This window comes from Sarcophilus harrisii, chromosome 1, assembly GCF_902635505.1.
Source record: "Sarcophilus harrisii chromosome 1, mSarHar1.11, whole genome shotgun sequence".
Classification (NCBI taxonomy): Eukaryota; Metazoa; Chordata; class Mammalia; order Dasyuromorphia; family Dasyuridae; genus Sarcophilus; species Sarcophilus harrisii.
Window position 1 is genome coordinate 31377616 of NC_045426.1, and position 16503 is coordinate 31394118.

At 37.9% G+C, this 16503-nt stretch overlaps 1 protein-coding gene across 4 annotated transcripts in view; it reads right to left on the reverse strand.

Moving 5' to 3' along the window:
* The window catches only part of FRMD4B (FERM domain containing 4B), a 341019-nt gene that overhangs the window by 97773 nt on the left and 226743 nt on the right, over window positions 1-16503 (reverse strand). For all 4 annotated transcript variants that reach the window (XM_031953872.1, XM_031953849.1, XM_031953859.1 and 1 more), the window contains one exon: window positions 15425-15509. In XM_031953872.1, coding sequence (XP_031809732.1) covers window positions 15425-15509 — 85 coding nt within the window. The remainder of the gene's footprint in view (window positions 1-15424; window positions 15510-16503) is intronic.

Genomic DNA, 16503 nt, shown 5'->3' on the forward strand with positions numbered 1-16503 from the left:
GTCACTGAGATTTATGATTTTGTATATCCAGATGAAAGTGGAGGTTGGGTCCCTGCTCTTTCTCCAAATATTTACTAGAGTGATTTTGATGGGAAGCTGGTACAGTGTAGCCCAAAGAATGCTTGAAAGCTTAGGGGACTTGTGCTGGACTCCTCACTCTGTGTAATCTGTCTATGTCTAAGACTCTGGGCATATTGCTTCATTTTACTAAGGCTCAGTTTCCTCATCTGTAAAATGGGGATAATATTTCCCTTCTAAACCTTTAAAATGCTATGTAATGGATGTTCCTCTTATTACTATTGGGTTAAATCTAGAGCTCACTCTCTGTTAGACATACCGATAATGTTTGAGATAACGACAGTGAAATCATCCCATTTGCTTTGAGGAAGCAAATTTAGTGGGCTATTCCACACACATTTACTTTCCACATCATCTTGGATTTCAACAGTTCTCAACAAAGTAGTGACCATTTGGGCGACTATATTGTTACCAGTGCCAATCTGTATCATCATTTATTTACCAAGGACTTTGGATAAATATTTAATTTCTATGGACCTCTGTTTCTAAAATGGGGAGAACCCCGACAGTCTCTTTTGCAGAGATATATGGTGAGGTCAATGGAGATCTCATATGTGACAGTTCCTAGATCCATTGGAATAAAAGTGCTCTGTAATAATATAGATGACCTCCAGTTTCTTCTTCTGTAAAATAGAGATAATATTAGCACCTACCTCCCATGGTTGCTGTGAGGACCAAGTGTGATAATATTTATAAAGCAGTTTGCAAACTTTAAAGCCCTATATAAATGCTGGCTATTATTAGAAGGAAAGGAAATGATAAGCATTTATATAGCATCTACTGTGGGCACTATGCTAAGCACTTCTTCTATAAATATCTCATTTGATTTTTATAACAACCCTATTAGGTAAATACTATTATTATTCTCTTTTGATAACTGAGGAAACTGAAGAAAACACAGGTTAAAGTGACTTGTCCAATGTCATATAACTAGTCTGAGGCTGGATTTCAACTCAATCTTTCTGGACTCTATGTTCTGCCCTCTACTCATTATTCCACCAGTTGCCTTGACTACCATCATCTTCATCACTGTTATTATTACAAAATATTTTCTTTGTTTTTCCAAGTAGTGGCTTGGGATACACTTGTCTCCAACTTTTGAATGCAAAGAAAAGGGAAAGGCCCTAAGTCAAAGTAAACTGGCAATTATAAAGCCTTTAAGAGCTCTTCAAAGTGCAGAATATCAGATTTCTTTATTGGTCCCTAACTGGCCCAGCTTCAGAGGCAAACTAGCATCTGGGGTCAGTGACTTCACTTAGCAAACACTAGTCTCTAACTGCCAGTTGTGTCAGCAAGCATCCCAGCTCACGGTTTTTCTGCTAGATCTTGTTGCCCACCAATTCAGGTTTATGGCCGTTGTATTGCCAGGGCCTTGAAATCCATTGGAGAGAATAATAACTTCTTCAGATAATGAAGCACCAAGCACAAAACCTTTGTCAAGTTACCCAAGGTCTAGATTTACTGACTGTATCAGCCAGTGTCTCCTTGTTATATGGTACCGAATATTTCTAGAACAATTGCCATGAATGATTTTTTTAATGTATATTTATTTATACAGTTGTCTTGCTACACGAGAAAAATCAGATTTAGAAAGAAGATAAAAATAATCTGGGAAGAAAAGACAAAAATGCAAGCAAATAACAACAGAAAGAGTGTAAATGCTATGTTGTGGTCCACACTCATTTCTCAGTGTTCTTTCTCTGGGTATAGCTGGTTCTGTTCATCACTGATCAATTGAAACTGATTTGGATCCTCTCATTGCCAAAGATAGCCACTTGCATCAGAATTGATTCTCATACAGTATTGTTGTTGCCATGTACAATGATCTCCTGGTTCTGTTCATCTCACTTAGCATCAGTTGCCATGAATGATTTTTTTAACTCAATAGAATTTGCTGGCCAGAGAACTATGTAGTCTTTTCTCTAGGGGCTGGTAAAAGGTAGTCTTTTCTCTAGGGTCTGGTAAAACAGATGGAGGGCAAACGCATGTCACTCAACATATCAAAAACACAGCCTCCAAAGGGAATTTTGTTTTGTTTTGTTTTGTTTCCTTTTTTGTATTTCAAAAACAGCCCATGGATCATTATATATAACTGCTTTGGGAGAAGGTATCCAAACATTTTTCTAGTCTTTATGTATTAAGAGCATAGAATATAAGATTTTAAATCCCTTCTCTTTCTTTTAATGTCAAGTGGCTTGCTTGGCGAAGGGCACAGTTGTTCAGTGGTATGCATGCCCCAGCTGCTTCCACAAATAGCCAACTTTTGGTGATTCAAGAGGTAATTCACCAGTCTTTGGATCATTCATGCCTTTAATAGTCATTCAGCCAATGTGTGCTTGGGGGAAATTCTCCTCTTTGGATTTCATCTGGAAAGGCTTGGCTTAGACCAAATCGATCAATAAATATTAAGCTTTACTCTCTGTCAGGCACTGTGCTAAGCACTGGGGATACAAAAAGAATCAAAAGACAGTTCTTTGTCCTCAAGAGCTTACAATTTAATAATAATAGTCAACATTTATTTAGTACTTCCTATGTAAACTATACTTATTAGCTTATTTGATCTTCTGCAACAACTCTGAGAGTTAGGTCCTATTATTATCCCCATTTTGCAGATGAGGAAACTGAGGCAAATAGAAGTTGCGAATTGTCCAAGGTCACATAGCTAGTAAATGTCATGGACTGGATGTGAATAAGGAACTTACTAGTCAACATTTATTTAGTATTTAGTATGTAAACTGCACTTATTAGCTTATTTGATCTTCTGCAACAACTCTGGGAGTTTGGTCCCTATTATTATCCCCATGTTGCAGATGAAGAAACTGAGGCAAATAGAAGTTGTGAATTGTCCAAATTCACACAGCTAGTAAGTGTCATAGGCTAGATTTGAACTTAGCTCTTCCAGGCTCTATCCAGTGTACCACATAGATTTCATATTGGAGGAGCTTACAACAGATGATGTCAAAAGATTTTCCCAATAGATAGATGTTATGATCCCGATTCTCCTCCATTTCCCCCTTTATTAACTGTATTTTGGCTGGTAAGTATTTTGTTGGGACAGTTTGGATGAGGAAGGGTTAAAACTATGCACTAATATGAAGTTTCAGGACCATCGGGTCTGTTTGCAAACAGTAGAGGAATTAAAGATACTTTTGTTCTTTTATTTATATGCAGTTCCCTTTAGGGTAGTAATCATAAAATAAACTTGGACTTTTAAGAGTTTAGATTTCTCTGGCCATTATTTAGACAAAGCTGATTGTCAATTTTTAAAATAATTCTCTCTTTTTTTTTTTTTTTTTTTTTTTTTTTTTTTTTGCAGTATATTTCCAGCCCTAGTTTTATATGCTCCATATGCTTTCTTGTCAGTTTATTATGTTGCAACTTGGTTTCAGTGACATAAAAAAGATGCATTTTCAGGGCCAACACTCCATTAAGACCAGATTTCTTGAGGAATTCAGGACCTGAGTAAATTTAATTGATGTAAGTAGGTAAAAAGTAAACCAATCAATTACTCTCAACTGCAGAGCTTTTCATTAGCTAAATAAGCCAATTTGGCACTCTTTATTTCATCTCTATAGACACTGGTTTAGATTGAGTGCACTGAAAAAAAGCTCCATCTCACCATGGTGCAAGGAATCCATTACCTCATGGCCATTCTGTTGATACACCTTTCCAAATTCAGTCTGGCTAGTTCTGGACTAGCAACACCAGTCTGCCCTGCTATATTGTAAGCTTTTCCACCAGAGTAAAACCTTCCTGAGCTTATGCTCCACTGAAATAGCCTTTGAGAAGTCAAGGTTATGTCCATACTATGAAGGGGGAAGATAGACTGGTTTGATAAGGGAGTTCTGTGATGGCCTCGTTACCGAGTTCATTCCCTAAAATGGCATAAAGGGCAATATGCTATACAGCATCATGTCAGTGTGGTGAGAGCTGCTTTGCTTTGTGGGCTGCTGAAAGAACAGGCCAAATAAGGTCTCTGGTCAAGAAATGGTGTACTAAGGTGTGAAACACACACACATTCACACATACACAAATGCCAACTGAATAATAATAAATCTGTTGCTTTATAATAGGCTTACTGATAAATGGGTCTACTGTTTCCTTCTTATCTCAAAGAACAAGAATATTAGGACTATTTGGTGAGAAAAGGGAGAGTAATTAGAAAGTTGGTTACAATAGAAACATGTTCTTTCCCATCTTGATTTGTTCTTTATTTATACTGAACCCGGAACAAAGTTGCTGCCTAGGAACCCAGATCAACAGTTCAGTACAAGACAAAATGAACATAATGCTTTCTTTAAAAAGTTAAGTGTGTACTTTGGTTTAGTCCTGAGGCAAGATCTAACCCAGCCCAAAAGACTATTGCCCCTACCCCACAAAGTTAACTCTTTAATCTCGAGTTTTCATTTGGCAGATAGGAAAGCTGACAAAAGTTTGCATTAAAATCCATTTCAATTATTTATTAGTGGGAGAGAGTGGAGGCAGCGAGGTAGTGGAGTGGATAGAAGGTTGGGGCCTGGAGTTGGGAAGACCAGGTGGGTTCAAATTCAACTTCAAACATCAGCTGTGTGACTCTGGGCAAGTCAATCTGTACTTTCCTCATCTATAAAATGATCTGGAGAAAGATACTGGAGTGATTTGCCAACAAAGACCCAAGTGAGGTCATGAAGAACAACACAACAATGGGGTAGAGTGAGGGTCAGATGGTACAGGAGGGCATATGTAGATCTGTTCACTAGGGTTCAACCAGGGTGTTTTCTTTCATGTAAGGAAAAAACTGGACATCTACCATAGTAGTCTATATTTAGGGGGAATCAGTAGCAAACATCATCATAAGAACTCTCAACTTTGTTGCTCATCATCTATGTGGTTTTGGGCAAATCAATTTGGTTCCCTGCTAGATATAAAAATGGGAATGTTGCAGAAGAGATGGACTACCCACTTTCTTTTAAGTCTAACAGTCCAAGATTCTAGGTTGCTAAAAGTCTGTGGAGCTCTGAGATGGTTGAATGTATCCTTGGTACTCACTAGCTGTCTTCAGAAATTTTGCATTAGAAATTGGTGTCAATAATGCATCAATTGGTATCAAGTGAATGGATAAAGCACACAGGACACTGTCTATGTCTATAGACTATAACAATGACTATAACAATCTCCAGTTTAATAAATCTAAAGACTACAGCTTCTGGGATAAGAACTCACTATTTGACAAAAATTATTTGGAAAATAGTAAAATAGTATGGCAGAAAGTTGGCAATGACCAATATCTCACAGTGTATACTAAGATTAAGGTCAAGACGGGTTCATGATTTTGACATAAAGGGAGAAACTATAAACAAATTAGGAGAGCAAAGGATAGCTTTTTTATTGGATTCTTTAGAGAAGGGAGGAATTTACGGCCTAAGAAAAACTAAAGAACATTTTAAATGCAAAATGGATGATTTTGACTTCATTAAATTAAAAAGGCTTCACACAAACAAAACAAATGCAGCCAAGATTAGAAGGGAAGAAGAAATATCGGAATTTCTACAGCTAGTGTCTCTGATAAAGGCCTCATTTTTAAAAATATAGAGAGAACTGAGTCAAATTTACAAGAATTCAGGTCATTCTCCAGTTGATAAAAGGGTCAAAGGATACAAACAGACATTTTCAGATAAAGATATTAAAGCCATATGAAAAAAATGCTCTAAATCACTATTGATTTGAGAAATGAAAATAAAAACAACTCTGAAGTACCACTTCATACCTCTCAGATTGGCTAAAATGAGAGCAAGAGAAAAGAATAAATGCTGGAGGGGATGTTGGAAAGCTGGGACACTAATACATTGTTGGTGGAGTTGTGAAATGGTCCAACCATTATGGAGAGAAATTTGGAACTATGCCCAAAGTACTATAAAACTGTGCATATCCTTTTGAATCATCAGTGTTGCTATTGGACCTGTATCCCAAACAAATCATAGAAGAGGGAAGAGAACCCATAAGTGCCAGAATATTTGTAGGAGCTGTTTTTGTAGTGGCAAGGAATTGAAAATTGAGTGGATGCCCATCAGTTGGATAATGGCTCTATAAGTTATAGTATATGTATATTATGGAATATTATTGTTGTATAAGAAATGATAAGCAGGCTGATTTCAGAAAAGCCTGGAAAGACTTATATGAACTGATGCTGAGTGAAGTGAGCAGAACCAGGGGAACATTGTATACAGTAAAAGCAACATTGTAGGACAATCAATGATGACAGACTTAGCTGTTCTCAGCAATTCAGCAATCCAAGATAATTTCAAAAGACTCAGGATAGAAAATATCATGAGTCTGCAGAGAGAGAACTATGGAGACTGAATGTGAATCAAAACATAATATTTTCATCTTTTTCTTTTTTGTTAGTTTGCTTTTAGTCATCTATGGTTTTTTCCCTTTGGCATGATTTTTCTTTCACAACATGAGAAATATGGAAATATGTTTAAAAGAATTGTACATGTATAACCTATTATTGTCATGGGGAAGGGAAAAGTAAAAGAGGGAAAGAGAAAAACTTTGGAACACAAAATCTTACAAAAATGAAATATTGAAATCTTAAGGTGTTTGGAAAAATAAGATACTCTTGAGAAGAAAAAATAATCACTAAAATAGACTTTCTGAAAGTCAGTAAAATAATTAAAATGCTTTTTTTTTTAAAAAAAAGAAAGAAATGTTTGCCAAGTTTCTTGCCAAGACTAAGAAAATATCTGCCCCACAAAAATCTTCCCCCTGCCTTTTACTACCTAAACATAAACATAAGGCCTCCCCCATACACTTGTTCGTTTTTCATGTTTGTGTGTTTTTTGGTTCCTATTTTGTTTGGAAGAAAAAATAGCTCATTACCAAAGGTTGTACTTGATGTGGAAAAGCAGTGCTCAGATAAATGAAAGCTGAGAGACATTCATTATGTCTAATCCACAAACATGTGATTATAAGAATATCACTCAGTTCTTGTACTTTTAAAAGAATACCAAAAGAGCAGAATTTATTGGTGCTATCCCAAGCCCAGCTAGTCCTATATGACAAAATGAAATGCTATTTTTTAAAAGCCCTTAGAACAGTGTCTGGCAGACAGTAGGTACTATTTAAATGCTTATTCCTTTCCTCTTCCTGGCAGAACAAAGATTTTGACACTGGGTGTCAGCTCTATGTTCTATCATATGCAACCTTCCTACATTGCTAATGCTGGAACAGACTTTGGGCTTCATGAAGGCTCTGACACTTGTTAGTTGTTATCGCCACAGTCAACTCGATTTATTTTCCTCACCTGTAAAATTGGCTATGAAAATACTTGCATTGTATACCTTTAAAGGATTGTGGGGAAAGCATTCTGTGAATCTTAAGCACTATAAATGTGCAGATTATGAGTGTGATTTTTGCAGGTAGCAATTATAATCACAGTTATATAGTACTCTGAGTACTTCTGGGCAAAGCCCAAACCCCTTTCTCCATTCTAATTCTCTATTAATCTTCAGAGCACCATCATCCCCTCAGTCACCCAGATTTATAAGCATCAGGGTCATCCTCAGCTCTTTAATTTTTTTTTCATTCCCTCTTCCCCCAGATGTCAAGTATTGTCATTTCTACCTTCAAACGATCTCCCTCATAGACCTTCTTCTCTTCTCTCATGGTGCTCAACCCCATTGAAGACCTCTCATCATCTCACATCTAGATTATTCCAGTATCCTTCTGGTGGGTCTCCTCACTCCAAATATTTCCCCACTCCAACCATCCTCCATTAAGCTGTCAAAATGATCTTTCTCAAGTCCATTATCCTCCATTTAAATGTCTCCCTCTCATCTCCAGGATCAAATAGAAATTGTTTTGTTTGGGATTCAAAACTCTTTATAACCTGGCGCCTTTCTACTTTTCCAGTTTTCATATATCTTGCTCTTCTTCATGTACTCTATTACACAGTGACACAGACCTCCTTGCTGTTCCTTGAGACAATACACTCCATCTTTCAATTCGACATCTTCACTGGCTATCTCTCATGCCTGGAATTTTCACCCTTCTCATCTCTACTATTCAGCTTCCCTTGTTTTCTTCCTGTTTTAGTTTAAATCCTACTGCTACAAAAAGTCTTTCCTGATCCCCTTTAATGCTAATGATTTCTCTATGGAATTATCATCAATATTCCTTACCAGTCAATTCTTATTTTTCTTCATAATGTCTTTTTCTGTCCATCCATCCATACATCTCCCTCTATCTATCTATATATCATCTATCTGTCTGTCTGTCTGTCTGCCTGTCTTTTCTACCTACCTACCTTTCCATCTATTGATCTATCTATCTATCTATCTATCCATCCATCCATCCATCCATCCATCTTTCAAAGCCAGAGGTTATCTGACTGATTACAAATACAAGCTACTGAAAATATTTGGGTAACAAACAGTAGATTAAATTAGTCTCTGATTAGGTAGGCAGCAGGGGAGAGAGCTGGCAAAAAAGCAGACCTTTTTTTGGAATTTTCCTCTGTCCTTGAGCACACGGGTAGACTGGTGGTATCAGCCTGTAGTTTGTAGTTCTTAATATCTCTCTTCTTTGCCACAGCTCGGGCTTATCTTCTGTTTATCCTTTTGCTGGCTGCCTGGGTCTGCTGATTTCAGTTCTGTGTAAAACTCAGTTCCTTCAGCTCTGCTACCAGACTTTGGGAATCTTTATCTGGTTTTGATGTAGTCTTTCTGTTATACAAATTGCTTAGGGCTGTAATCAAGTCTCCTACAAATGACTTTGAAAGACTGAGGGATGTGTACAAGCCCTGGTCACTCTGACTGATTTTTAATCAAGAAATGTTCTTATCTGAAAACAGTAATGATTTTTAAGTGGATGGGATCAATCAATGGAGTCCCATCCTTATATAAAAGTATCTTTAATATTTACTAGACCACTTCTCTAGTTCAGGATCTAACAACATCAAAACTATCCTCTAGCCAGGTTCTAAAATAATGAATAAATATGAGCATTTTAGGAGCAGCCAGGTGGCATAGTGGATAAAGTACCAGACCTGGAATCAGAATAAATCTTAATTCAAATGTGGGCTCAGATACTTCTTAGCTGTGTGACTGTGGGCAACTCATTTTATGCTATTTGCCTCGGTTTCTTCATTTGTAAAATGAGCTGGAAAAGGAAATAGCAAACCACTCTAGTACCTTTGCCAATAAAACCTCCAAAGGGGGCATAAAGAGTTGGACACAATTGAACAACCACCACAAATTGAGCATTTTACTCCTTAATAGTTTCCTGTTGCATATGATACAGTACAGAATGCTCAACCTTTCATTTAAGGTCCTCTATAGTCTAATACTAATTTGTCTTCTCTTTCTTACTTCAGTTAAATCTCCCACATTACAGCCAATGTCAATTACTGTCTTTGTCGTCAAACGCATGTTAAATATCGCATATCCATAAATTCTTTTTAAAAAAGTTTATTGATATTATTTTTAAATTACTTAGATTTCTCCCTTGTATGCCTTTACCTCCGCTCTAGGAAAACCATTTATTATATGGAGTTTTTTTTCCTCTCTTATTAATGTCTCTTTTACTATACCTCTTTTTCTACTGAGCAAAATTTTTAAAAAATGAAAAATAAAACCCTTAATAAATGGATGCATAGTCTGGGCAAAATGATATACTGCCAAAAATATATATGAATCTTACTGATTTCAAATTAATTGCCTCTCTGACAAGAGATAGGTAGCTATTTCATCTTTCTTTTGAATTTGTGATTTATCATTGAGTTAATAGAATTCTGAAGTCTTATAAAGTTGTATTTCTCTATTATGAGGCAAGTAGGTATCTTCAGTGGATGGAGTATTGCATCTGGAGTCAGAAAAGCCTGAGTTCAAATCCAGCTCTTAATAGCTACTTTAGTCAAATCATTAACCTCTCTTAAAAAGGAGAATATTAATAGCACCTACCTCTCAAGATTGTGGTGAGGATTAATATTTGTAAAGCATTTGACACAATGCTTAGCACATAGTACAGTCTAAATGAATGCTTATTCCCTTTCCATTTCCTTTGTATAGTCAGTTTTCCTATTCTCAGCACTAGCAATCGGACACTAACTAGGTGTGCCTGTTTTCCAGAAGCTCTTCCAATATTTGTTGTTTCCTTTTTCCTTCCCTTCCCTCTTCCTTTCCTTTCCCTTCCCTTTCTTTCCCTTCCTTCCTTTTGTCTGTCTTTGTCTTTCTTTCTGCCTTTCTGTTTCTTTCTTTCTTCTTTCCTTTTCCCTTCCCTTCCTCTTTCTTCCTCCCTTCCTTCTTCTTCCCTCCCTTTCTTCCTTCCTTCTCTTGTCTTTGTCCATCTGTGTCTGTCTTGTCTCTGTGTCTTTCTGTCTCTCTCCCTCACTTTTACAACTTATTTTCCATTGCTGGAATGGATTTTCTCTTGTCTCTCAAGAATTCTCATCACCCTTCAAAGCTGCGTTCAAGTGCCATGTCCTCTGTGACAGCTTTCCTGATCCTCTCAATTATTCAATTACAATAGCTTTCATCCTACTCAAATAATCTTGTGTTATATTTATGTATGTGTATATTCCTAAGAGAATATAAGCTTTTGGAGGGCAGAGAATGTTTTATTTTTGTATCCCCAACACCTAGCACAGTGGCTTGCATATGAGATGCAAGTTCACAGCATCATATATAGAAGTCATCTAGGTCAACTCTCTTTTACAGATGAGGAAACTGAGGTTCTTTACAGATGAGGAAACTGAGGCTGAGAGAGATGATGTGTCTTGCTTAAAGTCTCACAAATGATGAGAGGAAGAGCTAGAAATAAAATCTAAATTCTCTGACTCCAAATTTTACTGTACCACACTGGTGAATTTTCTTGCTTTTAGACCCATGATTTGACAGAATGAACTCTAGGTGAGGAAATTCCCTCTCCTGAAGCAGATTAATAGCTGTTGTGCAAGTTATAGTCTTGTTCTTTGTCCTTTGTTCTCAGAAGACCAACGACCTCAGGAGGATAATGTCTTGACTTGCAAGTGAATTGGATTTGAGTGACACGGCTGTACAAAGTCATCAAAATAGTTTGGATTAATTGAGAAATTGTGACTTGTAAGATTTGAATCCAAGGTCTCTTTGACCTGGAGGCCAACTATTGATGCCAACATATTTGACACAGAGTAAGGAACTGAACTGAGTTATTTCAGTATTTGGAATATTCAAAGACTGTTCTTTGATATTATAAGATTACAGTGTCTCCTCTTGGAATTACCCTCCTATATTAGTACAAACACGACAGAAAGTCTGTAGAGTGGCTGTGTTAAATTGTCCTGTGACAATTTTCAACTAAGAAGATATTTTGCAATTTTTTAATGTCCAATTTCATTATAAATTCAGATATTTCCATATGTCCCATTTTATTGCTAGTCAAAGAATCCATTAGAGAAACTGTTTTTCTTTTGCTCTCCAAAAATGAAAACTGACACCTTCCTTTCCTCCCCTGATGTCAAAAAACTGATCATTACCTCTTGAATTCTGGGTGGAACTCCCAAAACCCTCCTGTAATACATGGACTTCAGCAGAGTGTATGGCATTTGCAGTTTATTCCCTAAGCAGAAATAATAATGGCAGTATCAAGGTCAATAACATATCATCCTATACTTACAATGACATGCTGATGTGATGGAAGATGGCTTGTTTTTCTAATTCGAAGAATCCCTTTACATGCTTACACAAATCATAGATAAAAGACTTTTTATTAATTTATTAAAATTATTTTAATTAATAATTAATAAATAAAATAATTATTTTATTATTTATCCATTATCAATGGATAGAGCACCAGCCCTGAAGTCAGGAGGACCCGAGTTCAAATCTGGTCTCAGACACTTAACACTTTCTAGCTGTGTGACTCTGGGCAAATCACTTATCCCTGTGTGCCTCAATCTCCACATCTGTAAAATCACCTGGAGAAGGAAATGCCAAGAAAACTCCAAATAAGATCACCAACAGTCACACGTGACTGAAAAAAAAAGCAACTGAATAATAATTCAATCCAAATGAACCAAGAGGCTTTATTAATCATCTACTGTGTGGAAAATGTATGATGGAGGAGGAGGAAGATAATAATAAAGATAGGAAGCATGGTGACAGTGGATAGAGAGCAGTCTTTGGTTTCAGAAAAACTATGGATCCATCCTGGTTTTCTGATCTTTCCCCCATCGTGCCAGAGCAGTGCAAAAAGTTCACTCAGTCCCTGGGGTCCCTTTTGGGATTGATTAGTTCCTTCCAAAACTTCCATTCTAAGGACATTCACACACACACACACACACACCCCTGTATATAAATCACACAATTTATTTAATGCTTTAGAGACTGGACCTGTGATTTCAGGGACATTCCTGAAAAAAGGAAGCTCCCTCTGCCAGCAAGCTGACATCTCCGCAGGTAATAGTTTAGCTTTGAGCACACAGCGGTTCATTGAGATGCCTAGAACTGCAGAACTGGACCCCAGAGTCCCCCGGGGAACTCTTTAGCCACATGCTCCCTGGAAGTTCCATTTACCAATAAAATTGCAGCTCTGCTCCCTCCCTCTAAAGCCAAGCTTGCAAAGTGCTTTTGTTGTCTTGCTTGAACACATACTCAGAAGTAAATTAAAGATAGTGAAAGGCAGAGACAGAGAGAGAGTGAGAAAGAGACAGAGACATGGACAGAGATAGAAAGAGACATAGGGAGACACAGAGAGAGAAACAGAGAGAGATTGGGACAGAGATAGGGAGACAGACTGAGAAACAGTGCCAGACACTATTGTTATTGTTTTTCCTTCTTTAAGAGGACCATGACATTAGGGAGGTGAAACCATAAGATGGAATGAATTTAAGTGAGGTGCAAGGTCACCTTCTCATTTTCCCCTCTATATCTGGGTCCAGTGGCCAGCTACAGATCAAGACGACTGGAGATGGCCCTGGATACAACGGGAGATCTTGGTCTTTTTAAGCTAAGTGAAAGTGGGGCTTTCTTGTCAGGGATACTGGTTTCCTTGGAGATTCATCTCAAGGGAGACCTTTCTTACTCTGTCCAGCTCAAGGTGCCTCCGCCCCCCAGCTCACCTTTTCTTTGTTATCTACAGATATACATATGATGTTTCCTTCTTTAGAAAGTTACTTCCCCAAAGGTGGGGATTTTTCCACCTTTATCTTTGTAATCCCAACTTCTAAAGGCACAGGGTCTGGCACCCAGTAGGGACTCGGTAAATGCTTGTAGTTTGGCTGACTAGTGGGAGTGAAGGAAAGAGCAGAGCAGTGGGAGAATTAACCCTTTTCTAGGAGTCTGGGCAGGATACGAGGCCTAGAAGAATGTCCATAAAGTTGTATCAGCACCTGTCAACAAGCTCCAACTCTGAGCAGTGGGGGCAGTTGTTGACTCATCTGCAAGTCCAGCCAGCCACCCACAAGTCCATGAGACACCCATACTTGTTGTCAAGGAATCTGCTCTTGAAAGACTTATTTACTCTGGTACTTGAAATTCCAGAGACATATTCCTTCCTTGCAGTGGACTTAAAATTACTTCTTTTTGAAAAAAGAAAGCAAAAATAAATCTCTTTTGTGGCATTATTTTATCCAGCTATCATCAATCAATCAAAAGCTATTTATGAAGTCCAGACTACGTGCTGGGTACTGCTCCAGAGGATGGAGAAAGAGAGAGACAACAATGAAATTTCTCCTGCCTTCAAAGACCTTGCATTCTCTGACTTCTCTTGGGATGGATTGTGGGGCTATTAGAAAGTCTCTCATGTAGCTCTTCATATACTCCTTCATTCTTCATTTATTAATTTATAACCCAGAGCAGCTAGGTATCAAACAGGATAAAATACTGATCCTGCAAATTCAACTTCAAATACTTTCTACTTATTTTCTACTTCAAAATTCTTCTTCTTCTTCAAGACTTGAATGAAGTCAAGAAGACTTCAAAAGTCTTCTACTTCATTATCTACTTCAAATACTATGAAACACTGGGTAAGTCACTAAAAAAAAAAAAATCCAACTCAAATTCTGCCTCAATTTCCTCAACTGTAAATTAAGAATCATAACAGCACCTAATACCTCAAGATGAAATGAAATAATATTTGAAAATATTTGAAAAAATATCTGTAGAGAGCTTAATACAATGCCTGGCACATAGTAGGTGCTATACAAAGGTTTATTTCCTTCTCCCCGCCCCCAAAAAGTTTTGCATCGTGATGCAAGAAATACATTTAATCAATCAACAAACTTTTATAAAGTGATTATTAAGTGACATATTAAGTCTCAACTATTCTAACCTGCTTGCAATTTTACTTTCCCCCAAATGCCAGCTCTCCCACATTCATGAAACCCTCTAAATCAGAAAGTGCTGGAGCCCCAGAGTTCTTTGATTCTTTAACCTATAAGTAAAATTTATAAAAACATCCCATTCTGTCTCTTTCCCAAAAATGGATTTAAGATGCTCCCAGTAAATGTCAGAAGGAAAAATGCCCCTTTGATTCCTTTACCTTTTTTTAACTCTCCCCTCCAACCCCCACCAATTATTTAACAAAGAAGGAAAGAGAGAATGGGTGATGTTGTCATTGGGACTGAGCCAGCCACAGGAAGGAAATATCACAATAGGCGGTTGTATTCTCCTGTATAGGTGCCCAAATATTATATAATTGTCAATTGTAGTTCATTAGTTGTGTTGGCCCCAATCTGTAAACTCTGTATTTGGTCTACAGATTTTCAGGGACCTGCTAATCCCTCAGAATCTTTGAGCAGGCAGAATTCCTATTAAGAGAAAGGCTGATAATCAGACTCCTGAGGTCAGGAAAATCTCTTTTTCTTGCAAAACAAAGTGGGGGAAAATGATGTCCTCTTTGATGCTTATAGAATGAACGCCCTACTGTGTGACACCTACAAAATTAAGGCTAAGTATTTGCAAATTTCCAAGGGAAGAGCTTAAATAAGAACCAGAAGTGCTCCAAACCACAGTAAAGAAGGGAAGACTTTCCCCCAGGAAGAAGCCTTCCAGCCTGAGTTTTCAATGAATAATAATTATTCTCTCAAGCCTGATTTAATATGTCATCGGGACTTCACTGGCCATTCACAGGGACTCTATTTTACAATAGTGGTAATTGGGCATGTTTTGTTACTCTACCCCAGATGGTCCCATTTTCCACTCGACCTTGGAGCGATCGCTTATTAATGCAAATGCTATCTCTTAAGCAGAAAGACTATGGGGTTCGACCTGATTTTCTTTGAATGAAGATGAATAATAAGTAGGAAATCCACCCCCTTCCCGCCATATTTAAAATTCCCTGGATTTTCATAATGAAATTAATGAAATCAGCAAGCAGAGGGCCTTACCTTATGCACACAGGCCTTCGCATTCAGAAAAAAGAGCTCCACAGTGGTTTTGTCCTTCAGAAACGATATGCTCTCAATGTAAAACCTGAATGAAAACAAAGTAAGTTCACGTTGTAAGATTAAACTTCCTTCTCCCACCGCCACATCATGTCCTGATTTGTTGCTCCCGATCCCAAACCCCAGCAGAAGAGGAGTTCAGAGGAATTGTGGTCACTTTTCCTGCTTTTTTTCTTTTTCTGATTATTGTTATTCTAAAATCAGATGTTTCTGTCAATAAAAAGTTATTAAAAAAAAAAGAGAGAAGTTAAGTGACAAAAAATAAAATAAAATAAAATAAAATCAGAAGTCTTTAACATGAAATGTACCCGTTGCCCAATACCATTTATTCAACAACATCCACGGCTGTGAGGGATTTATGGGAAAGGTTGGTTCTCACCCTCCAGGGCTGTTCCTATGATTTTATTTGGATAGGGAATTCTCTCATGTGAAGACTCCCCGCAGAAAATGGTGCTGGACATTTTCTGCAAATTATTGTTTACAGCACAGAGAAGGGAAGTGACTGGTTCAGAGCTGCACAGCCCATATGTGCCAGAGAAAATCCGGGTTTTCCAAGCGTTGAGCACTGTTACCCTTTATGACTTTTGCTGAGTAAGAAGTGCATAATCAGACCCTGAGGCAGCCCACGGAAATTTGTTTTTCTGACTCCAGGTGGGGTTTAAGGTCCTCAGGCTTGCCCAGTGGATCCCTCCTTACTGAGGCCGCTGGGGCTTTCCCTTGGCCAGAAGCCAAGACTAGCCCATAAAAGCAATCCTGGCCCTTTCTCATGCAAATGAACATATTTCTGGCCCCTCACTCTTTCTGCCCAGCTTTTGGCGGGGCGATCTGGGAGATTACATTGAGCAGGCCTCCACTTGCTGTGGCATTTCCTTGGGAGAAGGACGGAGGTTTGGGGAACAGCCTATTTTGGTCATCCTAGGATGATAAAGCTGATCTGGTGGAGGCAGGTTCTTTATGGAGGCCGAGTGGGAACGCTTAGGCTCCCAAGTGGTCTTCAAGTGTTTGTGCCTGGTCTTATAAAA